A 27,515-nucleotide genomic window follows, 5' to 3' on the forward strand; every position below is an offset into this window, starting at 1 on the left:
TATGGACACATACTCAGCGGATTGGTCTTTTCCCCCACTTTCTTTGCAAAAAGGAGAAGCTCTGCTTTCATCCTGCTCATCCCGGTCAAGCAGGGCTGAAGGAGAGTGGTAGGAGAGCTTTGTGCCCCTCTCTGCTGGAGTGCTTGGCCTGTGGTGTGCTTGATGATTTCCCTCGCACTCAGGATGTGCAGGGCATTTTCCTGCAGGATGTGGAACTAATGATGAAAATTGGGGCACAGTTTCTTCACGGTTTCTCTCAGAGCTGGAAATCAGCATGAGGCATCCAAGCATGTTTTCCTCAGTGCTTTCCCCGTTTAGTTCCTGGCACAGAGCCCCAGGGCCTGTGAGGGGCACAGATCCATGCTCAGTCCCAGCCCCAGCGCGTAGGTCCCCCCCCACCAGCATAGCCCCAGTCTTAACAAGCACCTGATTTTTTTTAATTTTAGTATTGGACCTGGGGCTTGAACTCAGGACCTGGGTGCTGTCCCTGAGTTGTTTTTTGTGCTCAGGGCTTGGGCTCTATCACTTGAGCCTGGCTTTTTGGTGGTTCACTGGAGATAAGCGTCTCACAGACTTTCTTGCTGGGCTGGCTTTGAACTGTGATCCTCAGATCTCAGTCTCCTGAATAGTTAGGATTAACAGGCATGAGCCACCAGTGCCCAATGTACATATTATTGATGCTCCAATGTATTTACTGAATGGGCCAAAGAAACCATCTTCTACCTGAAGGTAGACTCAAACAGGCTCTACCAAGATGTAGCAGATGTCAGAGCCCTGAGTTTGTGGTTTAAACCCAGCCTTGACTTTTGAGCCATGTGCCCAACTCTCTTCCGACCCCAACTCCATCCTGGCTGTCTTCTCTTCCTCGTCATCTTTGGAGTGGGGATTTTCCTAAGACAGTTGATCAGAGAGGTGGAGAAGGAAATGAGTGTCCTCCTGGGTCTCCTGGGAGCCAGCTGCCACTCATTCAGCTGAGCCGAGCTGTGAGCTCCCGGCTGCATCAGAATGTGAGAGTCCTTAGCAGATGGTGCGTTCTAGAGGGCTTCACGTGCAGCCACTGCTCCTGCGCCGGCTGCTCACTTGTGTCTGCCTTTTGTCCTAGTTTGGTGGAGGAAGAGGAGGCATGAAATGGGGGCCCCTGGGCCCTCAATAAGGAAGTTAGTTCGTCCAAGACCAAGGCCTGATTTGACACTGCTTATCGGCTTCGAAATTTGTTCACCTTGATGTGGTGAAGCGAGATGGGTCAGGTTCCATCGCCTGCCCCGCCCCACCCCCCGCCCCCCGCCTTTCTCCTCCTCTCCCCTTTTGAGTCAGGATGGGGGTGTCTGATGTCTCGCTCTAGTTCCTGTTTTTTAGTTTTACTAAATTATGTTCTTTTTCAAGTATTTGGAATATTTGAGTGTCTGTTACATGCTGCTAAGTCATCTGGAGATAGAAGACAGACAAGGGTCCCATTTTTGTCGGGCAGTCTTGAGAAGGAGGCATACATCTGAGTTACAGAATACTACACAGTAAAAAGAGTTAGGTGGCCCTTTTCTGTAAATAGTAAATATCACAGGCTTTGTTGCCATGGGGTTGGTTGCTATGAGAATCACTCAGCTCTGCTGTAGTCACCAGTGACAAACGGGTGTGGCTGTGTCCCAGTACAATGACATGAACGCTGACATCTTCGCAGTAGGCTACAGGGAGGAGGTGCTTGGTGGTGTGGAGGAGGGTCTGTAATGGGAGGATCACGTTTGACATCATGCTTCCCAGGGAGCGATGATGGTTGAATGGAGGAAGTCAGCCAGGGCCAGATAAAGACGCAGCATGTGCACAGGTCCTGCAACAGAGGGGAACATGCAACCTGCATTTGGGTAACTAAAGAACAGTAGGATTGGAGCTGGGAGTGTGGCTTAGTGGTAGAGTGATTGCCTAGCATACGTGAGGCTCTGGTTTGGATAACTTTGTACCATTAAAAAATAGAACAAAATAAAGGAATAGTAGAGTTGAGGAAAGAGCAAATGGAAGTGGCTTGGAGGATTTACGGGCTGTGTGGTGTCGTGGCTGCTGTAACAGTGGTCTCCCACTTGGTGGCTCAGGGCAGTAGACATTTGTCTCTTACCATTCTGCAGGTGGACCTCTGGGTACATGCCTGCTTCCCTCCAGAGGCTCCGTCATTCTTCCTCGTCAGGCTTCTGGTGGTTCTCGGTGGCGTTCCTTGGTTTGCGGCCTGGCTCCTCACTAAAGACCCTGCCTTTATCTCTTCCTGTGCCCTCTGCTCTTCTGTCTGGGTCAGATCTCTTTATCAGGGTACTTGTCACTGGATTTAGGGATTTGCTGGACAGTGTAAGATTTCATCTCAAAAATCCTTACGTAATGACATCCACAAGGATAAAGTGACGCTCCACAGTCCCGTGGTGTGTCCTTAGCCACTCGGGTGAGGAGTGGCCCCCTGGCCCTCCATGGGAACAGAGTGAAGAATCCAACCCTTAGTTTATGAGACGTGGAAAGCAAAACTGTGGTGAGACCAAATTTATGCTTTTGAAAAGTTTTTCTTGTCTGTAGACCGGGAGGAGCAGTGATGAGGTCACTGAGAGCAGAGTCCTGCCGCCTGGCCTGGGCATGCAGGGGCGCTGAGGAGGAGACGGAATTGAATGCTCATGCCAGGAACCCCAGCTACTCTGGAGGTAGAGACCAGGAGAATAGCAGTTCAAGGCTATTCCAGGCAGAATGTTTGGGAGACCTTAGCTCAATCCATAGCTGGCCATGGTGATGCACCCCTGTCATTCTAGCTTTGCAGAAGTGTGGATCATGGTCCGGGTTGACCCCAGAGAAAAGTGAGACCCTACCTCAAAAAAAGAAAAAGGGCTGGAGGCATGGGTCGAGTGGCAGAGTGTCTGCTTCAGAACGCAAGATCTGAGTAGTAGAAGTAGTAGAAGCCTCGTACTTACAAAGAAGAAAGAAGCAGCAGCAGAAAAATAAAAGGTTTTAGAGCTGGGTGCTGGTGGCTCATGCTTGTACTCCTAGCTACTCAGGAGACTAATTATCTGAGGATCACGGTTCAAAACCAGCCTGGGAAAGAAAGTCCATTAGACTATTATCTACAGCTAATCACCAGAAAACTGGAAGTGGGACTGTGTCTCAAAGTGTTAGTGCACTAGCTTTGAACAAAAAGAGTCCAAGGACAGCACCTAAGCCCTGAGTTCAAGCCCCACAACTGACATAGGGTTTAGGATGTATGTAATCTCAGCACGGAGAAGACAGAGGTAGGATGATCATGAGTTGAGGCCAGTCTCAACTACCAAGCCAGACTGTGTCTCCAGAAAATAGGAAAAAGGACTTAGGCGATAAAGTAGGAGTCCCTTTTTATCTGCAGAGTGTTGGCAGGGTGCTGGAGTGGTGGGGGCCCATTAGGAGGTGTTTAAACAACCGCTCTTCCTTCTCTGAGGGATGCCCACATTGGCTCTGCTGTTGTGACCCCCTCCCGTGGCTTTTCTCATGGATACACACGTTTGTGCTGTCAGTAGCACCCTTGCGTTGCCTAGCTGGGTGTATGTGGTGGCTGCCAGGCAATTCCAGTGCTAGCCATCTTCATCCATCCACAGCACTTGGGTGCACCATCATTAATTCTCAGTAACCTTATTAACATTTAAAAAAATGACAACCAAGCTGTTCTGCACAGGAAGAATTAGAAAGGTAGTTTGCTACTCCGTGTGGATGTGTTTCATTTGCATTTCATGCAGGCTGGGTTTTGACCTTTTGCTTGGGCTAACGTCAGACCCATGATCCTCTGCCTCCACCTCCCGGGTAGTTGTGGTTACAGCATGAACTCAGGTTAGCTGGGGGCCGTGACTGCCTTGACTGCTTAGAAAAACACCTGCGATCTCAGCCTCTGAGAAACTAGCTCCATTTTCCTTGGGCTGCACCCAGGTAATGGGCTGTCCATGGGTGCAGCGGGACCTCAGGAGACTCAGGCCCAGGCCCAGCTTCGCCCCCTGGTGGCAGATGGTCCCAGGCTGCACTTCAGTGGGCCTGAGTTTTACAGCTTCTTTGCAACTGGTCATGAAGACTTGACATTTGTTTTGGGGGACATGGGGAGGCCTGAATTTGTCATTGGAAGCAAGGGGAGGAGGGGATGAGAGGGAGGGAGGGGAGAAGCACTGGGACCACAGGACAGGGAACGGCTGCCCAGTTAGTCTGTCTTTCCCCCAAAGAATGCACCCCAGGCTCCCGCCGGCCTCAGCGGCTTTGTGGGCCCGCTTTGGCTCTCTGGAAGGAAACTGTGCCTTTTCTCCCTGTCTCATTCATTCTCCAGTCCCCACAAACCCTCCCCCCCCCCCCCCCCCGTGCCAGCTTCCCAGACTCCACCGGTGTTCATCTGCTTGCCCATATTTTGTGTGTATGCCAGTACTGGGGCTTGAACTCAGAGCCTGGGGCACTGTCCCCTGAGCTTTTTCACATGGTACTGGTGCTCTACCATCTGCACCACAGCTCCATTTCTAGCTTTTTGGTGGTTCATTGGCGATAAGAGTCTGCCTGGGCTGGCTTCAAACTTTGACCCTCAGATACCCGCCTCCGGAGTAGCTAGGGTTACAGGCGGGAGCCACCGTCACATGTTGTTTTTATTGTAGTAAAATGGACACAGCATGAAATAGGCCCCATTCACCACGTTGAAGGGTAGAGTTCAGTGGCATTGTGTACATTTGTATTGTACTGACTTTGCCTTTGTCCATCTGCGGGACTCTTGGTGTTCCAAGTGGAAGCTCTCCACCCATGAAATTCTCCATCCTTCCTGCAGCCCAGACGCCGCACTCTGCTTTCTGCGAACTTGACTCCTGAAATGGCAGCATGTAGGCTGCTTTCACCAAGCACCAAATCCTTAAGGTTCAGCCGTATTGTAATGTGTGTCAGAATCTCCCTCCTGTACAGAGCTGAATAATATTCCAGAATTTGCTCATCTGGCCACCGGTCAGTACACATACACACTGGGAGGTGCTTCTGGATTTTGGACTATTGTAAATACTGCTGCAGTGAACGCAGGCATGCAGGTGTCAGTTCAAGTCCCTGCCTTTCTGTTCTCAGCAATTTACAACTCACCAGTTTGGTGCCAGGTGCCTGTTTTCTTCTGTCTTCCCCTCCCAAGGGCCAAAGGAATGACCCTGTGCTCAGTACTGTGGCCCACAGTGTAAAATCAGAGGGGAGGGCAGAATGGCTCAGCCCAAGGCTGTGGGAGTTGGAGAGAATCTTCTAGAAGCCTGTTTTTACTGCCTGTGGGCAGATGATTGAGCAGATGGCTCTACACCCTGGCCTTTGTCCTGGGTTGGCCTGGATGAAGTACCTCTCTCAAGTAGCTGGGAATACAGGGATGTGCTACCTAGACTGGCCTGTGTTCTTTGTCATTCCGTATTCCTCGTGTTTGACATCTCTGGGTTTCAGTGCTGGCTCTTCTGCTGGACTCTTAGTTCCTCCAGGAACTGAGGGCAGCTCTGGTCATCCTGATACCTCACCTTCTGCCGCTGCTCTCCCTCCCTCTCATTTATTTGGATTTCACCTTCTTTCTTGGCCCTGGGAAATGACCAGCAGCTATCTGTCTCCAGTGATCCGAGTCCTCTGTTCAGTTCATGTGAGTGGAAGCCTGTGTATAACATAGCACTTGCTTTTTGCGACTGCCTTTTTCACTCCATGTTAGAAGCTCTGTTCCCACAAAATTAGTTTATGCATCTGCCCACTGATGGATATTTGGGCTTTAGTGCCTGTGAACAATATATAGTTAAGTGCCTATTTCGTGTGCGTGTGTGTGTGTGTGCATGCGCGCGCGCGTGCGTGTGCACGCGTACTTGCTCGTTCGCGTACGTGCGTGTGCTTGTGTGAAATCTATCAACCAGATTTTGGCATGGTGCAAGCTGGGAAGTAGGTCTCTTGATCCATCGGCACAGCTCCGTAGGGGCATGGTTCTCTACTGCAGTGACAATTGGAGGTCTCAGCCTGGGGGGTCCAGAGAGACCCCTCTGTGTTTCTTACTAGCTTGACTTAATTCCTGCTGAGACTTACCGTGGGGAAGCTACAGCGTGGCCCAGACACCACCTGGCTGGAGTGTAGGCATCAGCAAGAGGCCTGAGATGGACTATTCTCTGCCCAGAGACACGGGTGGCTCCAGGGGAGAAGGAGCTGTTGCACGTGGGCCCATGGCAGGGGGCGGGGGGGGGGGGACGGGTAGGCATCCTGTGGAACATCTTGATGGGTTGGTTTTGCTCTGCACCCAGCCTGGCCTTTGGTGGGCAGCCGTCTATCTCTGTCAACCTGCCAAACCTCTCCCCATCCATAATTCATCTCGGTGCTGCGCAGACGTGGCAGGCAAGTCATGGGGGCCAGAGGGCAGCCGCGTTCCATATGCAGGAGGGAAGCTGAGCCTCGTGCCACTCCCCGGGCGCCTTGGGCTCTGGGAGAGAGGCAGTGGCTGGGCCTCAGTCTCTCCTGGCAGCTGCGTGACGGGCTGTGTCATTCCTTGAGGATGTGAGCATCCCACGTGACATTGCCCCTCTGAACTGCCACTTGAGATAGACGCCTGCCGCCCTCGGCCCCCAGCTGGCACAGACCTGGGCCCAGGATGCAGTGATTTCTTTGATCCTTCAAAGCCCACCTGCACTGCTTCTCCTTGTAGCTCCTCACAGCACAGCCAGCCCCACCCAGGCCCGGCCGCAGCAGGTGAGGGGGCTCTCCGTGTGCATTTGTGTGGCTCGCAGCACGGGCTTCGCGTGGTGACCCAGCATCCCTGGGCAGATCCGGAACCCAGGCACCACAGACCAGATTTTGTGCCTGGCAGGAAGTGGGGAGTGGGAGTCTGGACAGAGCCATCATTCTTCTTCTAAGGCAGCAGAGTGCCCCCCAAGCAAGGCCCCGTGGATGTGGCCATCTCACAGCCAGAACCGCATCGTTATCAGCAACATCGCTGCCATTTAATTAACTTGCCTACAGCCAGCCACCAGCTCGAGCAAGTCCCACACAGCCTGGCTGGTTCACGTGAGCCCACCCAGGGCTTAGGGTAAGAGTTGAATCAGCTGGTTTTCTTCTAGTTAATTAAGGAGAGGTAGGGTTTCTTCACTGTTCTAACCACTAGTCCTGGAGCTCTCAGGGCACCAGGGTCAATTCTGGACAAAGTATGGCCCACAGCTTGCTTTTATAAATGAAGTGCTACTGAGACACTGCCTTCCATCTTCCTCCCTCCCTCCCTTCTACCCATCTTTCTCCCTTCCTTCCTTCTTTCCCTCCCTTTCCTCCCCCTCCTCTCTCAACACATTCCTTTCCTCATAAAGGATCTGCATGCATGATAAAGAGTGGACTTGCTCCCCCCACTCTCCCATCTTCATTAATGTATGCATCATTCTTTCTGTCTGACCTCAGATGTATCGTGTGTGTGCACATGTGACAGCTGTTGGTCCCGCTTTCCATCCCCAGGATCTGGCAATTCCGGGGACTCTTGAGGGTAGCAGGAAGGACCAGACAGGCACTTTGGAGAAATCACTGCTCATTAAACTGAGCTTCCCAAAGTAACTGCCTGGGTGGCTCACACCTGTAATCCTAGCTACTCAGGACGCTGGGATCTGAGGATCGTGATTTGAAACCAGTCTAAGCAGGAAAGTTGGTGAAACTCTTTTCTCCAGTGAACTACCAAAAAGCTGGAAGTGGAGCTGTGGCTCAAATAGTAGGGTGTCAGCTTTGAATGAAAAAGTTAAGGGACAGCACCCAGGCCCTGAGCGCAGGTACCAGTATTAGCACACATATGTATACACAAAAGGATATTGGAGGCCTTGCATGGGGGAAAACAACCCCTCTGTATTCAAATCATAATTCTGGAAATGCAAAGGAAAATGTTTGACTTTCTTCCTGGAGTCATGGTGGGAAAAAGGGTCTGAGTTACTAGAAGTTCCACGGGAGTGGGGTGGGGATCATCTTGGTGGATGAAGGCTGGTCCATGGCCTCTGTGCAGCTCCCAGTGACTCACTTTCCCCCACTGAAGTGAGGGGCAGAGTAGGAGTGGGGAGAGGAGATTGCCTGCGTAAATCAGAAGGTGGACTCGGTGCAGTTTCTGACATGCTCATGGTCACGGCCGTGAGGCCTGCTTGGCCAACTCAGCAAGTGGGAGATAGATGAGCTTTTTCCATAATGCAGCTTGAACCCTGCAATTTACAAGCAAGAAGTCAAGAATGGCTGAGGTTGGCCGCCTCCACTGGGAATCTAGCTGGCAGCACAGGCTCTGTGGTGCAGGCTGCTGCCAGCCTCTGGGCTTCACAGAAGCCACAGAGCCATCAGATTGAAATGCACACCTGCTTAGGCATGGCCCAAAATACGCACTCACAGTGTACCTTTCCCCAGAGGCGGGTGCTTGTTTTCCTTGAGCTAAATACTTTTGCTGACCTCCTACAGGGGAAGTTGTTCAGTTCTCACGTGAGCGGGTGATCACTAAGGATACATTTGTGTGCTATCTTCAAGGCAACTTGGGGTGTTAAGGATTCCCATAACCAAAACCTCTTCCTCGTCAGCTTCTAAGCAAATCCTCATCTTACCAAGGCTGTGGTATACTTTAGGACTAAGATCGTTGGTGTCAGACAGAACCAGGTTCAAAGGCTGCTTTTGTCTCTTCTGTGCTTTGTGAACTAGGACAAATTTCCACTTCTTTGACCCTCTGCTTCCTCATCTCAAGATGTCAAACCTCATCTTAAAGAAGAAAAGGTAGTCAAAGGGGACCAGTAAAGATGTTTGTTTTCCCCTGGGTCTGTACTTGGCTGTCTTTTTCTATATGTGTATATATAAATTTCTGGTTCTAGGGAATTGTGTTTGAGTCAGATAATGTGAATCCATTGTCTGGCCAAGGGTGAGGCCAAGAGGAAGAGGGAGCATTGTACATTGAGCACGGTACATTGGGGTGACGGGAGACTGCCTGGGCCCCCCTTCCCCCCACCCAGCCCCAGGGAGACATCGAGAAGAGCTCTATGCCAATTCGTCTTGGAAATGATCTTCAGGCCATAGAGGAAGCAAACTTAAAGGAAAGCACCCAGCCACGTGTCAGTGAAGTCTCTGTCCCAGATCAGTCATCATTTCTAATAATGAGGGCTGTCAGGAGACCTCCTTCAGTCGGAAATGATAGGCTGTGTAAATATTTGGTCTGTAACTGATTTACGGGTTGGGGAACAAAGGGAAAAAAATAAGATTAGTGGCTAATCACAGAGAGGCAGGAAATCAGCAGGCCAGGACACCCACACCAATCCAATCTGGCCTGGAAGGCTGAGCCCCGGCCCCTGCTTTGTCTGGAAGAGCCTGGATCATGGTGGAGGGTGGGGGGTAGGGGGCTGTGCTTGGGCTTCTGGATCATTCCCAAATGATCTTGCCTTTGGCAAGATACCCAGGTGCAAGTGGAAGATGGATTCTTCCCAGTTAACCTGCTTGTTGACAGCCTGGTGCACTTCCTGTAGTCCAGGGACGGATGCCTGTGAGCAGAATGTATGTGAGCAGCACCCACAGTGGAATGATTGACATGGGTGGGAACCAACTGGCTTTGAGGACACCCAGGTCTGCTCCCACCCTCATCTTTTATTACTTTGGAACAGGGTCTCACTGTGTAAGCTAGGTTGACCTCAAACTCACGATCCTCCTGCTTCAGCCTCCTGAAGGCTGGAATTAAAGATGTGCATCACCATGCTGTTGACTATGTTTATTCTATAGGCATTAAAAATTTGAGAGACATTTCACACTCTAGGAAAAACAAATCCCATGCGGACCCTGGTACTCTTAAGGGCTCTTCCCTTCCTCTTCTTTCTTTTTTTAACCTTGGAGGGCAGGTGGCCTGGTGCAGAAGTGATTGGACTCTTGGGTGAAGGGCTAGCTAGTCAGTACTGCAGCCTTCGAGGTCATCCAGCCTCGGTCACAAGGAACCTCTTGCCCAGACAGCCCAGACAGTATGACAGGGTACAGTGGGGCTCCAAGAAAGCTTTGTATACAAAAAGGAGCAAGGCTCAGGGCTGACTCGGGCCTGGCCTCGGCTCATTGTTCACCCATGGCTGGTCTAGAAGAACTGGGGGGTGTGGCCAGGTGCAAACTCATGGGTCACCTCCCAGAAGACCCAGAGCTGGCGCCCCTCCCTCTCACCTGCCTCGGGAATCAAGTCAGCTGGTGACTCTCACCGTGGAGCTCAGGTTTGTAGTTGCTCACCCTGGTGTTGAGCTGGCACAGCTTGGTGCTGGCCTGTGACAATGAGGGCTGTCTCTCATGTTCTCCTTGTCCCCAGAAGGGCCTGACACAGGCACTCCTGAAGTGCCCTGGTTTGGGGGTGTGTTTGGCGTTTACACCTCTGGGCCATCTCCCTTCTCTGGACTTCTGTGTCCTCATCTATAAAGTGGACCTCCACCTTCCCCCTCCCTCCAGCAGCGAAGAGCTTCCCTCCTCCTTGCCAACACTGGTTATCTCCAGCTTGGGTTTTGTCCGTGGCCTCTGGTGGGTTGGAAGGCCAATGTCACGTGATTCCCATGTGCCTTTCCCTGAAGAGGGTCAGCTTGGTGGCTTCTGGGGAGAAATGTCTATAAAAAGCCCTTTTTCATTTTTTTAAAATTGGGTTACTCATCTTGTTGTTGTTGTTGTTATAAAAACCTTGTTGGAAGCCAGAACTGATGTGCAGGAGGGTTTAATTTTTACAGCTGGCTTGGTGAGTTTTTACGTCTGTCCGTGCAGCAGGTGACCGGCTGAGACAGAGGTGTTTTCAGCTTCCCCAGAAGGCTTGCCCCTTGCCCAGTCAGTAAGACTCCCAGAGAAATTCATGCTGCTAGCCATCTCTCAGCATAGATTGGCTGACTCATTCTTTTTTTCCTTGGGAGCTAGTCAGGGCTCTATCACCAGAGCCACACCTCCAGCTCCTTTGTTTTAGTTATTTTGGTAAGATTTTAGTCTACCTCCCCCCACCCCCCTCTTTACTGAGATCCTCCTATCTCTGCCTCCTGAGTAGCTGCAATTACAGGTGTGAACCAGCAGGGCCTGGAGCTTCTCTGAGCCTTCATTTTTGTAGCTTTGTGGGGAAGGAAATCGCCTTCTCCACTCCTCCTGACTTCTCCAGCCCTAGGCTGAGAAACCACCAGCAGTTGCAGTCACAGCAGGTCCTTGCTGTGGGACCCCTGCAGGGATCATCAGCAGAACAGAGGCCCAGGCAGCCAGCTTGGGGGAGGCGTAGATCTAAGATAACCGGGATTCCCAGGTCACTCCGGGGAGGGGACCAGGAGGGGCTCTGAGAGGAACCTTGGGTACATTTTGAAGCCAGGCACTCTTTAAACCAGCTCCTGGGGACAGGGACAAGTGTGCAAACTAGCCCTGTAGCTCCTTCCCATTCATCAAACAGAAAGACAATGGGTATGATTCGTGCCAGAGTCTTCATCCAGGACAGGCCTTTAAAAAGAAGAATGTCATGAGCACCTACTGTGTACCAGACTCTGTGCTGGCTGCCTAGGATATAAAGATAAATGGAACACAGCCATTGCTCTCAAAGCACTCCCCCGCCCCCATCTGATGGGGAGGTGACATTTTTTGAAAAAAATAGGAAATGGCAGCCATATTGATGGGGAGAACTGAGAAGGATGGCTGTCCTTGGCCAGGAGAGGGGTGTGTGTGGGGGGGGTGGGGGGGGTTGTTAGGGAAGATTTCCTGGAGGAGGCACTTCCAAACCTTGCTCAGAGTGACTGGATTCCAGGATGGCTGCCTGCAGGAGGTACAGAGGGGCTGGGTCATCTCAGACAAATGGAAATGAACCAGGCAGGCAGCTTGCGGTGGTTAACATGAGCGGAAGGTGATCTTCTCTGCAGCAGGAGCCAAATGGTCTTCACTTGGGTGGGCAGGACCAGTGCCCGGCTGGGCATAGGTACAAGACTTAGCCATGGTTCCCTTCTTCCCTTTCCCTTGGGGAGGAGGGACACGGAGCCCATGGCCATGAGTTGTGAGGTTCCAGAGTTGGGCTCTTCTTTCTCTTCTTTCATTTAGAAATCTTCCCACAAATACTGAAGTTCCCGTGGGAGATGAGTCACTCCCTAGGCCCAGGTGCACACGGGTCACCACATCATCTTTGGGCCTTAAAGAGACCCCCCCCCCCAAAAAAAAACAAAAAGCAGGGCTCAATGGCACTGACATTCCCATTTTGTTTTAGCAGCAGATTCTGTCTGGAGTTAGTAAACAGTGAATTCTCAGGATAGAATTAGAATAAACGTGGATATTTTGCAGTGATTCAGAGATGATTTTTATTCCATCTTCTCCCCCATGGTGAGAGAGATGAGGTGAATTGAAAACTTAACTGATCCCCAGAGAGGGGGAAGCTAAACCGCAAGCATCTGTCCCTGCAATCTGGTCATTCACCACCCACCTCCACCCCACCCCACCCCACCCCACCCCACCCCACCCAGGAGTGCTATGAGGGGCTAGACAGAGGGAAGGGCAAGGTACCCCAGGGTCCCTGTGTGTGTGTGTGTGTGCGCACCCACGCACCCACGCTGGTACTAAGGCTTGAATACAGGGCACAAGAACTGTCCCTGAACTTTTTCATTCGAGGCTGATGCTCTACCACTTGAGCCACTTTTCCATTTCCAGCTTTTTGGTGGTTAACTGGAGATCAGTCTCATAGATTTTCCTGCCCTGGCTAGCTTTGTACTGTGAGCCTCTGATTTCAGCCTTCTGAGAATCTGGGATTACAGGTATGAGCCATGATGCCTGGTTTCCAGGGTCTCTTTTGGATGACTGTCTCTCTACCCCTGCAGTACTCATGCCCCCCGCTCCTCCCCCAACCCCCAGTGATCCAGCCCAGGGTGCTGGGAGCTTCCTGCCTTCAGTACTCCTAAAAGGAGCACCAGCCTAGTACTTGGTAGGGCCTCAGATGAGAACCAGACAGACTCACAGGTGGGCTCAGGGTAAGGGGCTCTGTAGCAGAAACCCCAACAAGCAGAAGCTTCCACCAAGGGTTATTGGCTTCCCACTGGAGGTTTGATCTGTTTACATCTCCTGAAAGGTGTCAGGAAGGGGTGTGTGTGTGTGTGTGTGTGGTATGTGTTTTGGGGGGGGGGGTACAAGGGGGGTTCATTTTAACATGTCCATAGGCACATACAATGTATCTTGACCAGACTCCCCCCCCCCCCCCGTGACTCTTCTTCGTCCCCCTCCCTACCCTTGACTATGCCAGCATCACTGGTCCATTCTCACACATGGACACAAAGGATTCGGAACATTCGTGCCTTCCTTTGCCCTCTCCCTCCCTCCCAGGTTGGTGGTTTTTATACAATTGGTTGCAGGGAACCTGGCATGGGGTGATGCCACCTTGACCCAGGTCTCCTGGATGCTACCAGTCCACCAGAGGACAGCATGGTAGAGGGCCGAGTGCCTGCAGCCCTGGGACCCCAGGATGTCCAGGGTTGGATTTGGGAGCTGAACTTGACCTTCATTTTCTAGAACTTTCGCAGGGAGCTAAGAGGAAAAGAATGGCCTATTATGTCTTCCTGGGTCTTCACAGCAGAAATGGGCTCTTCAGAGGATCCAAGAGGACCTGGGGACAAAACCACCTCCATCCTGTCCCCCCAAACTGTATCTTTTCTCATTTTCTCCCTGGGAACTGCTTTTTCTCTCTCCCCCTTCCCCCTGTGGAGACCCAAGGCCGGGGTTAATTCAATGCATAATACGGCTCTAGCTCCTTTTCTGTCTCCTTTTTCCAGAGCCAAGAAAAAGAGCAAACCCTTCAACCTCAAGATCCACAGCGGCGGCGTGGGCAGCTGCGAGAACATTCCGGCGCAGCCACGCTCCCCGCTTCTGTCCGACCGCTCCCTGCGCTCCTTCTTTGTGGGGCACGCGCCCTTCCTGCCCTCCACCCCGCCCGTGCACTCCGAGGCCAACTGCTCTGCAAGTAAGTCTCCCTTCGCCTGCGCCTGCCCCGTCTCCCCCAGGCTGCACTGTCTTCCATGCCGGCTGCCACGGTGCAGACATTTTTCTTGTGCATCACCTGCTTCCCCCCTCGCCCTCCCCCCATGCCAAACCCGCCCCTTTGGGTGGCTTGGAGGGGGTGTCCTCAGCTCTCGGCTGCTGACATTGTGCGCCTGGCCCCTGCTCTTTGCGGGCAGGTAGTTATGACAAGGATCTCCACAGGCATGTCAGCCCTCCTCCCTCCTCCCTACCGTTCTTCAGCTGCTTGGTTCCAGAATCTTCTTGGCCATTGTAGGTTAAGGCACCGGGAATGTTGCATTTTGCTTTGCTCTGGCCAGCCTATGTGGCCTCTACTGCTCAGAGATGGAGTCAGGTTCAAACTGGGCTGATGGTGGCCTGGGGTAGTTTCAGACTCTGTTCTTACACATTTCTGCTGGGGACAGGGTGGTTATGACTCAGAATAGAAAAGGAAGTTTCTGGCAATCAGGACTGATTGTTTCAGAAAGCTTGTGGTCTTCTCTGCTCAGAGGCTGGTTTAGCTGTGGGACACAGATGTGCGGGGGCCCAGGGGAGTCCTCTGGTGACACCCATTGGCTCCTCCAGCAAAGCAGCAACTCTGATTGGCTGATTGCTGTGAATTGAGCGCTTGACTGCTCCTGTGTCATGTTGTGTCGTTCATACATAAGAAATGGTCGCGGGCCTTATTAGGACCTGCTCCTTGCTTACCTTGGGGGACCACATTTAGTTCTTGTTATTATTTTTGCAAACTGGGGAAACCGAGGCTCGGGACCAGGGAACTTGCTCTTAAGTTGCACAGCAGCTAAGCTGGGATATGAATCTATTTCTTTCTTACCGAAAGCTGACCAGTATAATCATTAGTCCTCATTTGATAGCCAAGGTGTCTCAAATGCACAGCAAGAAGTAAAAAGAACAATCACCTTTCCTGAAGGGCGAGGTTTTATTACTAAGCCTAAGAGTTCTGAAGTTTTCCCCTGGTAAGTCAGGGGTCCCTTTGACAACTTGATGAAAGCTATGAAGGCAAAGGAGAACTGGGGGTCTGTGTGCAGGTGTGTGTTTGGTGGGGACTGCAGGGACCCGTTGAGGGTCTGGAAGGAAGACTCCATGTCAGCAAGGTACAGATTCAGAGACTGGCTTATCTGTAGGCCTGTAGTCTGCAGGCCTTGCCTTGTAGGAACTAAGTAGGAACTAAAACAGCACTTGGGACACACAGTCAACAGCCGAAAGCCAACTGATCAGTTTGTCAAGAGAAATCACAGTCACAGAAATCAGAGGCAGCACTCCGCGTGCCTGGGTGAGTAGGAACAGGGGCGGGGGATGCTGTCAGACCAGGTGTGTGGTGCCAGTAGGGGAAGGTTGGTGTCACAGCTGGGAATGTGGGCCCCAGAGGGGTGAAGGAGGAAAGGCTGGGTTGTTGTCCTTAGCTCTGTACTTTGGTGCTGTGTGTCTGTCCTTGAGAGAGCTAGGAGCCTCTCTGAACCTCAGGCTCCTCATGGAGGGTCAGCATAGCCCTTATGGGTTGAGCTCTGTCGGCACAGGGCTTGTATACAGTAAGTGTTTAATAGATGGTAGCTGACATTATGTCACCTGGTACTTAATAGGAAGACCTAGCATTGACAGCCTCTGTGCCACAATTCTGTCATCTACAGCACTGGGCTGTGTGGTTATCGCCCCCCTCCCCCCGACCCCCTCATGGTTCAGCCAGGGACTTTTCTGGTTCGAGTTTTCTCTCCTGGGTGGGGGATGGTCATGGGTAGCGGCCTGGCTGGAAAGGTGCCTCTGGGTTAGAGACTGCTTCCCTAGGAAGTGGCACCCACGCTCCCTCAACTCTGCTGTTAATAGTCAGGGCATCGGTGGTCCCAGGTGGTAGCTGTCCCTGTGGGCGCCTGCGAGTACAGAGTGGCCCAAAAGGGACTCCTTCATTCTGGCCGTCTTGAAGATGAGGGATGGCTGGGCACTGTTGCCACCTGCGGGGGTTCTGGGTCTTTCTTTGTGAGCTGCCTCCAGGGCAGCACCACTGAGGGAAAACAAGTGACTAATGGATGCGCTGCTCCCTAGCGTGGTCGTGGAAGCACCAGCTGGAGTGGCATGTGGGACCCTGTGTGTTTCAGGAAATGTCCTTCAGGGAAGGGCATGGAGGGTGCGGTTGCAAGGCCCCTCTCCCTCTCGGTGTGTCTGTTCTTGGTCCCAGAGATGAGGCAAGGGGAGTTGACCATCGACTGCTTTGTGGGCAGCGGGTGGGAAGGGGGGCGGGCGTCGATAGAGACGGAGCTAAATCACAGCCCACACTGGGAGGGTTATGAGGGGACTCTCGGGATGGGGCTGATTATATAATGGGGTTTAATGAGGCTTGAGATCAAGGTTCATTACCCTCAGAAGAGGGAGTGGAGGAGCGGAGCGTGTGGCTGGGAGAGAGTTTGCTGCAAAACTATGTCTTGTAGCTAGCTCCAGAATTGGGAGAACTTTTGAGCAGTTTGGGTCAGGCTTGGCTCCATGGTGTCAACTCACAGGGGAATCATACTCACCATCCCTGGGGGTGGGGGGGAAGGGAGGGCGGGAGGACTTTGATCCCCAGAGCCACAGTGGAGCAAACCCCAGAAGCAGCACATTGCCTACCCCCTTGGCTCCCTTTTAGAAACTCAGCTCCTCTGCTCCCCTCACAAATTCAGGTCTCTAACTCATACTGAATGCTGGCTACATTTCCAAAAAAGCTGCTCTGCAAATGTTAGCAGAGGTCCCGCAAGGCAAGCAGTGGTTTCCGTCTCCCACGGCCTCCTTTCGGGTCCTGTGTCCCTGAAGCAGCTACTTGTGACTTTCTGGCTCATTCTTTCCATGATCACCTCCATGATTTAAATTAGATAGAGTATTCCAGGCTATTAGCAGTAGCAGGAGCCCCTGAAAGCTTGTGAACCTCACTGAACCCCCTGAACTGCATTACCCAAGGGCCACCACGTGCTATTAATGACCCCAAGAGGGGTGCTGAGCAGCCGAGAGTCATTGTCTGTTCTCTCATGGGAGAAGTGTCCAGGTTATACCCCAGCTCAATGGCATCGGGACCCTTGGGGGGCACCTGGGTCTACGATGGGGCCTCTGGAACCTCCCTAGAGGGTTCCAGTGGATAGCCAAGGTCAAGCCCCAGCTGGAGTGGCCAGGGCATGTTCATTAGCAGTGACGAACAACAGCAGGTAAACTCCCACGAGATTTTCCAAACACTTCTGACTTCAGTGTCAGTGCTATGACTTTCTCTTCTTACTTCAATTCACCATTATCCAAGCCTGAGATTATCCAAGCTGCAGTGTGAGCCTACATCACTCAGGTGTGTTAGCCCTGCTGGGGTCATGGTTCCTGGTGCTGCTGCTGCTCATGAATGAACTGATTATCATCAGTTCCTTCGGTCACCTGGCTCCATCTTCAGCCAAGCTGCCATCCAGACACCTGCCCAGCTCCCTGAACCCAAATGGGCAGGGGTGAAGGAGGTGGGTGTGAATCACAGACACAACTGTGCCTCCTGCTGGAGGTGGCAGACAGATTAAACTCTAAGAACAGGGCCCAATGGGAAACTTTGACATCTTCCAGAGGGCCCAAGGCATCTGCCAGCCCCATTCAGGGGTCATGCGTTCACTTGTTCAACAGGACTATCACAGGATACCAGAGACTGGGTAATGCATACTGGAAAGCATTTCCTCCGCTGTTTTGGAGGCCATTGAGGGCCTACAGACTCACGGTGAAGGCAGAAAGGGCGGGGGCAGTGTACATGAAAGAGAGAAAGGGACTGAATCCCACTGTAACCCATTGCCTCCAGAAAGGCAGCAGTCACTCATGACCCAGCATCATGACCCAGCTGCCTCCCCCTATGTCCCACCCCTAAACCTGCTCAGCACCAATCACATTTCACCATGAGTTTCAGAGTGGACAAAGCCGTATTTCAAACCATCCTAGCAGGAACCATTTTTCTGGTTTGGAGTTTTAAAGCTTTCTTGCATTACTTCGCAACAAAACCTCTCTTCAAAAAGAAGCTTATTACTGGGCATCGGTGGCTCACGCCTGTAATCCTAGCTACTCAGGAGGCTGAGATCTGAGGATCTTGGTTCAAAGCCAGCCCGGGCAGGAAAATCCGTGAGACTCTTATCTCCAATAAACCACCAGAAAACAAAAAATGTTACTGTGGCTCAAGTGGTAAAGTGCAGGGACAGCGCCCAGGCCCAGAGTTCAAGCCCCATGACATACAAAAAAAAAAAAAAAAAACAAAAAGGAAGAAAAAAGAAAAGCTTATACACAAGCCCCCTATCCCCACAAGACCCCAAGATATGAATAAGCAGGTAAAAGTGAGTTATATGAAGCAGAAAAGTCCGGTGTCCCATCCCTGGTACTGTCTCCCAATAGCAGTGGTTCCCAAATGTCTCTGAAACTCAATTTAGAATTTTTTTTTTGTTTAGTGTCCTTCTTAAACATTTTTTGAAGGTCATAAATGGAGAATCCAAGGCTCTTCTTTCCTTATTCATTATCCATCAGACTAACATGTCATTGATCAATTAGAAAGAGCCACCTAACCTCAGTAAGACACAGAGTTGGGTCAGATGCCAGGGTCAGATGGTCTTTGTAAGCCACCAAAGAGGAGGTAGCAACTGGTTTTCTCTTTTTGTGAATGAGGACAGCGGGGTACTAGGAAGTTAGGTGGCTTTTCCGGGTAGGGTAGGGGGGTCACCAGAGGGACGAAGTGTTCAGATGGGATAGTGTTACTTGAGGCCATGCCACCTGCCACTTCTCCATATGTAATTCGAGATAGTCAGGAGCAAAGGCTTTTTCTCCAGTCAACTCCTGGATTCAAGACTCATTCCTTTGCCTGCCCATCCCATCGAAATTGCTTCCTTTGGTGGGTACCAGGGTGACTGGGATGACCAGACATTTGAAATCTTCATCCGTATCCTCTGTCCAGATGGCTGGGGAGGCAGACACAAAGTAGCTACTGTGGCAGCCACCAGCTGTTCAGGGTGCTTTGGTGGTTATGGTATCCAGAAACAAGGGTACAGACCCTAGCAGGATTTTTGGGGGAGGCTGCCATGAGTAGCTTGTGTTTTGCACAGGGACTTGAGGGGTGGAGAGGGGTCAGCAGAGGATCAACAGAGTGAGGTCTAGCTGGATGAGATGTGGGGTTGGTAAAGGGAAGAAACCAGATCTGAGGGTTTCCACTTGGAATTGGAGTGTGATTGGATCATCTTGGGCCTAAGGGAGGCTCAGGTGTGAACTCCCCTGAGCTCCTCTTCCTCTTCTCTTCCCTAGCAACCATTGCCACCTGCCAGGTGCATGTTGTGATGTGTGGAGTCCTCACCCACATCACCTCCAAGTGTGACCTTCTTTGGACATAGGACCCTTGTGGATATAATGAGCGAAGTTAAGATGAGCAAGGTGGACATTTAGCCCAGTGTGATGCATTCTAGGGGTAGATGGGAATTGGGACACACAGAAGCTGTTGGAAGCGAGGAGTACATACAGCCCTCCTGTCCCTAGAAGAAGAAAAATACCTGGCCTCCTAAACAATGAAAGAGTAATTCCTGTTGCTTAAAGCCGCCTGCCTTAGAGTTCTGAGTTGCAGCAGCCTTGGGAAATTGAGCATCTATAAGGGGCAAGTCTTCAGTTTGAGCTATGCCATCACCAGGCTAATGAGCCAAGCTTTGGGGGTGGCTGTGTAATTGGCTGGGGAGTAAACTGGGTGCCTCTGGGGGGGCAGGAGAGGGGAGTGACAGAGCTCCCCTCAGCTGTGAAATTGCCCATTAGTCAGTTGGTGCCAGGGATCGCCTCTCACAGGGTCCCCCAGGTGACCATAAAGAGTTAAATGCTGCTCCCCAAATGCCCACTAGGGAGCCAGCACTCAGCACAGTCTGTGGGGGCTCTCAGCAGAGGAAGGGGTACTCCTCAAATTAGTCACAGTGTGCTGGTCTGTACTGCCTGCTCCTCCGACTCCATGCTGAGGGTGAGGGCGCTGGCTCTAGGCTAAGCCACTTTCCTTTGCCTCCCCCTGACACCCATTTTCTAACTGGGATCATAAACCAGTCAGCAGCTTCTCCATGTGGAGCCCTCCCCGCCCCCCGCCCCCCCCCCCCCCCCCCCCCGCCAGTCAATGGGCCTGAGATAGCCTGATGCATTCCAAACCCCAGGTGTTGGCCAGGCTTTGCCATCCCTCACTACGCCAGGTCACTCAGCCAGCCACTCTGAGTCTCAGTTTCCCCATCTAAAAAGGAAAGACTTTCCTCTTACCACCACAGCAAAATGACAAAGACTAAACTCAAGACTAGAGGGAGAAAGAAGGGAGATGTTGGGAAAGGTGCTCCATCCAGGCTGGGAGAGGCTCAGGGGACACCCCAGCCCATCCGTTTGTGGTTTGTGGTTTGTGGTAGATAACCTCTATTTTCTGGTATTGATTCACAAGTCTCACAGGCTTTGCCTTTCTGTAACTGTTTGTTTATCTCTTGAGCCCTCTGTCTTTCAAATCTTGGCATCATTATTTGGTGGTGATTTTTTTCTATACTCCATTTCTTTTCTAACTTTCATTAATTCTAAAGAAAAACAGACTGGGAAGGTGGCTCAGTGGTAGAGTGCTTGCCTTGCATGCATGAGGCCCTAGGTTTGATTCCTCAGCACCACATAAGTAGAAAAAGCCAGAAGTGGCGCTGTGGCTCAAGTGGTAGAGTGCTCACTAAAGAGCTGAAGAGCTGAGGGATAGTGCCCAGGCCCAGAGTTCAGGCCCCACGACTGACAAACAACAACAACACACACAAAAAAACAACAGATGATGTGTTCTGTGTATTAGAATTCTGACTCCTGTAAGCTTTGAGATTGGTTGTGTCTTTCTGTGTGCACTTGGTTTTAATCAGATTGGAACTGTTGCTTCTTGATTATTGTAATGCTGTCTCAGTATTCCTGTCTTATGCATGTCTCTGAGTTCCCTGTCTTAGCAGCTTGGTCTCTAGGGTTCTTGCTTTTGGGATATGGGAGAACTTTAGGAGGCTGGGCCAAGTAGGAGGTCTTTGGGTCATTGAAGGTTTGTTTTTTTTCCTGGCTTGTATGGTGAGTGGCTTGTTCTACCATGTGCTCCTACCAAGATTTGCCACCCTCCCCAGGGGCCTTGGTCAATGGGCTCCCTTAATCTTGGACTGTAACCAGGCTAGCCTCCTGCAGAGAGCCTTCTTTACTAGCCAGGTAGCTGGGTTTACAGGTGTGTGATAAACACTCTTCACTAGGTTTTTTTTTTTTAATTTGTGGGTAGATACTGGGTAACTGTTTCTTCTCCAAAAATAAGTAGAAATCTTTGGAGAGATTTTTTTTTTCTTTTAACTTAGAAATTTTGTTCGATGAGTGAGAGTAACAGCTCCAATCTTGTATATTGCCTCTGGTTTAAGAATATGCTCTTTTGCATATTATCGCATTTGATAAATACTGATAATTATCCCCATCTTGCCCACAAGTAACTTAACATGAACATTGGGGCTTTTTCAGGATTCTTGTTGTTAAGGAGCACTTAGCTTAAAAAGGAACCGACTAAAGATTATCATAATATTTAGCATATTGGAATATAAATGAAGAAAATAATTAAGCATGACAAATGTAGATAAAAGTCAAGGTTTTCTTTTTCTTTTTCTTTTCATCTGACAGAGAATAAAAGACCTAGATTGATAATCATCATAAGGAAGACTCATAAAGTTGATTTGGGACCATAAAATAAGAGTCTAAAACTATTTTTCCCAAATACAGAAGTAATTACAGAAGGTCAGCCACCATAGAGGCTTGAAGCTTCTGGTTTAGCCATTCGCTTATTCATTCAACAAACACTTGGAGAGCTGTGTCTGCAGCCAGTCCCTGTCAGCCTGGGCCGCATTTTCACTTCTCACAGAGCCTCTGACGTCAAAGGCCCCAGTGGTCTTTGGTGAGTGGAAAGCAATAGCAAGCCACGCCATCCTCCTTTCTCTGTAGGGTGTTTGCTTCTCCCAGAAAACTGGTCCCACATTGTGTCTACTCATCAATACCAACCACAGGTAGCCTCATTGGAGCCCAAATGCCATATCCATTCTTTGACCACACCCACCCAGAAAACCTTCTGTCCTCAGTTTTTGCCAATTTCACTTCCTGGCTAGCTCTCATACCACTCTCTAACCACACCATACCCTCCTAACCAATCCCACCCTACTTAGTAGACTGGGATGTTTACAGAAGGGCAGTCGGTGACTCAGTCCTTCCCATCGCCCATCCATGGCTCTCCATGGCCCTAAGCCCAAACAGAAGACAACAGACAGCAGGCTCTGTGTGCTCCAGATTCACTCTGCACCACATCTGCCTTAGTCCCCCAGCTCTTCCTCCTTCACATACAAACACACACACACACCACATACACTCACATATTCTCCCCCCCCTCCCCCTAGGCGGTGCTGATGGCTTATGCCTGTAATCCTAACTACTCAAGAGGCTGAGACCTGAGGATCAGGGTTGAAGCCAACTTGGGTAGGAAAGTCCATGAGACTCTTTTCTCCAATGAAGTACCAGAAAGCTGAAAGTGGAGCTGTGGCTTAAATAGTAGAGTGCTAGCTAGCACTGAGCACAAAAGCTCAGGAACAGTGTCCAGGCTCTGAGCTCAAGTTCCAGGACCTGCAAAACACAACAAGCTCTAACTTTCTGTCTCTAATGCATGAATATAACAGCTGGACATCATAGGTAAATACGGACATCATAGGTAAATAAATGTGAATTATTTAATTCAATCACTGTAACCCAAGTGTCCATTGACCATCTACCATGTGTTATATACTGGGATAAATGATCAAATCTACATTACAAAATGAAGAGGAACAAGAGGCTCAAAGAGTCCAGTAGCTCTCTTGAGTTACACAGTGATTATTTTGAAATCATTTTAGACCTACAGGAAGTTTCAAATATAGTATTGAGCCCCTCCTTCCCCCATGTGTGCTCTTCATCCACAGTCTCTCTTTCATAAACATAGTACAGAACTTGATCTGGGAAGATGCCATTAATACAAACTCATGGATGAAGAAACAGCCAGGCCTGTGTCATTAGGAGGTATTGTATGTGGATACTTTGCTCTGGACCAGCCTCCTCACCTGCTTTTATTCTTTAAATCCTTCTCTGACCCTGTGAGGAAGATGCTATCTTTATCCTCCTGTTATAGCTGAGATGCTTATAGCCCAGACAGGTTAAGTAACCAAACCTACCTGAGGGCATACAGCTGGTAAGTGATGGAGTTGCTTTGTAAGCCCAGAATCCTTTGCTCTTAACCTCTGTTCAATATGGCCTCCAAACTCTGACACAAAACTCCCTGGAAGCAGAGGTTTAGTTTGTAAACACTCAGAATCTTCCCACTGCCCTAGTCTACATATTTATGTATTTCCTGCTATCTATGCAAATACATGTAGAAGGGTCAGTGGGGTATGTGGGCTGGATCTTTCTCAAATTTGGATTTAAGTACAAATCATGAAAAAAATAGTCCTAAGCATGAAAAAATGAGCCTACCCTTTGGACTCGGCTACTGACCTAAAAGCTTAGAGGAAACCTAGTCGACAGACACAAATACTTGATCACTAGAGCCTGAGTTTGGGTAGACTCCCCAGTGATTGATCTGTGAACGGTTGCCCAGGCTACAGTTCTGTCCTTTATCCATTTTTTTTTGGTTTAACCTCCTTTTTGTTTTCCTTTGTTCAACTCTAACAAATATCAAATAATGTGAATGTCAATTCATTAAATAATAAGTAAATACCAATCAATTAAATGCAGGCATTGGGAGAGCGTTCACCATAGTCCTTCTATAGAGGTGGTTCCTGGAGTCTAACAGACCATGATTGTGTGAGGCGATGGGTCACCACCCAGGAGCTAGCAGCCCATGGAGATGGCTCTGGGGATGGGGGTAGCATGCAGTTTCATGGAGAAGAGAAGCCTTCAGGTGTCATCTCAAAACTTGGTATCCTTTCCATTGACCAACAGATTAATGTCAGGCCAAGTCTCTTAACCTCTCCAATCCCCAATTTTCTCATCTGTACAGTGAGGATAATAATACTTCCATTATAGATCAGTGATGACAAATGAAAGAAGACAGTCAGAAAAGATCACAGACTCAGCGCTTTCATTTGTATCAGCTATCTAGAAATTACAAATATAGAGAGACAGGGTAGATGAGTGGTTGCCTGGGGCTTGGGCTCAGAACAGTTTTATGCCAAGTATATTTTTGGTGAGAATGTTCTAAAAATTGCATTATGACTATGATCAAAATTCTGTAAATTTTTACTAGAAGTTCATGGAATTAGGCTTGACATGGTGGCTAATGCTTGTAATCTGAGCTACTTTGGAAGCAGAAATGGAGAAGACAGTGGTTTGAGGCCAGTCTGGGGAAAACATTAGAGTCCCCATCTCAACAAACAAGCTGGGCATGCTAGCATGTGCCTATGATCCCAGGTGCAGGAGGCCCTAGGTAGGAGGGATTGTGATCTGAGGCCAGTGTGGGCAAAAATGTGAGACCTTACCTGAAAAAAATGACCAAATCAAGAAAGGACTGGGGGCATGTCTAAAGTGCTAGAGCATCTGTCTAGCAAGTATAAGATCCTTCAGTGTTGAAAAAAATCATGGAATTGTACACTTAATGAATTTCATATGTTAATGATAGCCTCAATATATCTCTTAAATAGATCAACAGTGAGACTCAAGTGAGATGATGAATTAGCATCGCTTGAGATGTTCCTATTATATATAGGTGCGTTACCAGTAATGTTTTTTAAACTGGGGGTTGGCTCTTTTCTGAGGCTGGGCTCACAGGAAATGTCACTGGGGAGAGCCATTGCACAAGGCAGCCGTAGCCAACAGCATTGAAGTCCTTGTCACCAGTCCCTTCTGAGGCCCTTGAAGGTAGAGCTTGGCTCTGGATCTGTGCATGGGGTCCTGAAGAAACTCCCCCTTCCATCCATGGTGAGTGGTACTGAGCTCCAAGCCAGCCTTCCTGCCAAGAAGAGCCACAACAGCTGCACACAATATTTTTTTCCCCACACAGTATTTTTTAAAACCTGTTTGAAGACATTAGCAAGCTACCAAGACAGTAAGGACTTCAGTAGCTCTGATTATAGAAAGAAGAGGTACCAACACATGAGCCCCAGGTTCAACGCTGCTGGTCTCCCTCACGTATTTGCCACTTACAACACGATGACTTCGGGATTATGAAGTTCAGCAGAAATTTATGTCTCATGTTGCTTAGGGAGAGAAAAATTGGTTCTCAAGGCCTACCAGGAAGAAGGGGGGCCCTGGTAAATCCCAGTGTGTCCAGCAGGGAAGCTGAGGGGCGGACTAGAGGAGTGAGGGCAAGCTAGAGATAGACCAGTGCTTGTACGAGATGAAGCCCAGTATCAAATCTACACGGTACCTCATTGGATTAATGTGATTTGCTGCTCCCAGAAGCAAGATTTAAGTCTTCTCTAGAGAAAAATGACATCATCCCCAAGCTCAAATTATCTCCTCCAATTTTCATGCACAACTTTAGGAATTCAATAAAAAATTACCAGACATATTAGGAGGCAAAACCACATGACTGAAAACCAGTAGAAAAAACCCAGACCCCTCCCCCTCCCCCAAGATGATCCAGATATTGAGTCAATAAACATAGACTTTATCTTCTTTTACTTTATCAAGATTTAATTTATTCTTAATTCTTATGTTCTGGGATTTGCCAGAATTAGGAGCTTGTCTCCTCAAAGGCACTAATTTAGGTTTTTAAAAGTCTAATACTATTGAGGCAAAATAAGTTGCCACCACTAAAAGAATACAGTTGGGTGAGTTCAGACAAGAACTGAGTATATGCCTGAGTAACCGTGCAGAACATTTCATCACCCTATAGTTCTCCTCAAATTCCCTGCCTTCCTTCTGCTACAATAGATTACTTTCCATGCTCCAGAATGTCAGAGGACTTGGTTCACAGCGTGTGTTTACTTTGTGTCTGGCTTCTTTCACACAGCAAGATGTCAGAATGCATCGGTGTTGTCACTTTTATCAGCGGTCTCTGACTTTTATTTCTTGTATTTCTTTGCAAGGCATGGAATTTAAAAATAACTCCGATTAAGGTATATGTGATGATGGCATGCAAAATCTTAGCACAGATCTGTGGAACCAAAAAACACATCAGATGGACTTTCTTGAACTCAGAGTTCCAAATGAAAGGAGTAATTGAATAAACGGAGTTAACTGTAGATTAGATACACTTGAAGAGAAAGTTGGTGAACTAGAGGATAAATCAGAGAAAATGTCCATACTGAAGCAATGTGGGGCAGAGGAAGCCTAAAGAAAACACACTTGAGACATAGGGTCTCATATATTTGTCAGTGAGATCCCAGAGAAAGAGGAAAGAGGAGAGAAATAAGGAAGAGATACAAAACTTGAAGAGAAAATGACCAAGAACGTAAAAAAAGCTTTTAGAAATGATAGCTTCATGAAATTTCTTGAACCATAACTAAGAGAAACGTGGAAAACTGCTTCTGGACAGGTAGACACTAGTGAACTCATTTTGCTAGGATCAGTTCCCTGTTCACACCAGGCTCCAACCATTGCTTATTAGTATTATTAATTAATATTAATATTAATTAGTATTAATATTAATAACCATCGATGATTATTATGAATGTATAAATGGACAGGAAGTAAGAAGGAAGAATGGTAGACTTGCATTTGTCACATTGTCACAGCTTGTTTCCTGGCAGCAGAACTGAGGAGATTGGTGTATTATAAGTTTATCACGTAGTTGTGTTGCAGTGGTGCAGGAGAATCTGGGCTACATGTGCTACAGTCTAAAGCTCTCACCCGACCTCCAGGGCACAGGATCTTGTCTGGCATTGTTTTGAAGTGGAACAAAGGGCTCTGGACTTTGTACCACCTCACTGGCCGGTCCTTAGCAGTGGGATGTGCTGGCCAAGGCATGGGAGAGTCTGGGTGAGGCTGCCTGCTTTAGCCAAGGGCAGATGCTGAGAGGGGCTGTGTGGGTGGCACACTGCCTGGCTGACACCTCTTCCTCATCCCTGTAGGAAGACTAGGCATGGGAAGCCAATGTCCCAAGTTCAGTATCTGAATCAAGTAACTTAGTGCCTGTATCATGGGAATGAAAAATGCCATTCCCTTACTGGGATGTGGGGCTGGAGGGCTACTTACCATCTCATTTTGTTGACACCTTTCTTCCCCCCCAAAAAATTCATTGATTCCTCATTTTAAACTTATTCATAAAATATTTTCAGTTTGCTGTGTGAAGCAGTAGAGTTTTCTTTCTCTTTAAAAATCTGTAGGTGTTACCTACTGCAGAACAATTGGCCACAGTCACATGCTGTGTAATGACAGCGACATGCTCTAAGAAATGGATCACTGGAGATTTTTGTCATCGTGAGAACAGCACTGTGTATTTATGCACATTAAGATGCCCATGACACCAGCGGGTAGTACATATGTGCACACATACATACATATACACATACATACATACATACATACATGTATTTTTAGCACTGGGCTTGAACTTGGGGCCTTGTACTTGCTAGGCAAGTGGCTCTATCACTTGAGTC

At 49.3% G+C, this 27,515-nt stretch overlaps 1 protein-coding gene across 1 annotated transcript in view; it reads left to right on the plus strand.

Moving 5' to 3' along the window:
• Ksr2 (kinase suppressor of ras 2) overlaps positions 1 to 27,515 on the plus strand; it is a 197,574-nt gene that overhangs the window by 77,406 nt on the left and 92,653 nt on the right. The window contains exon 5 of the mRNA XM_042669592.1: positions 13,710 to 13,897. Within this exon, the coding sequence (XP_042525526.1) occupies positions 13,710 to 13,897 (188 nt within the window). The remainder of the gene's footprint in view (positions 1 to 13,709; positions 13,898 to 27,515) is intronic.

This window comes from Dipodomys spectabilis, unplaced genomic scaffold, assembly GCF_019054845.1.
Source record: "Dipodomys spectabilis isolate Male_0828 unplaced genomic scaffold, ASM1905484v1 ptg000499l, whole genome shotgun sequence".
NCBI classification, from domain to species: domain Eukaryota; kingdom Metazoa; phylum Chordata; class Mammalia; order Rodentia; family Heteromyidae; genus Dipodomys; species Dipodomys spectabilis.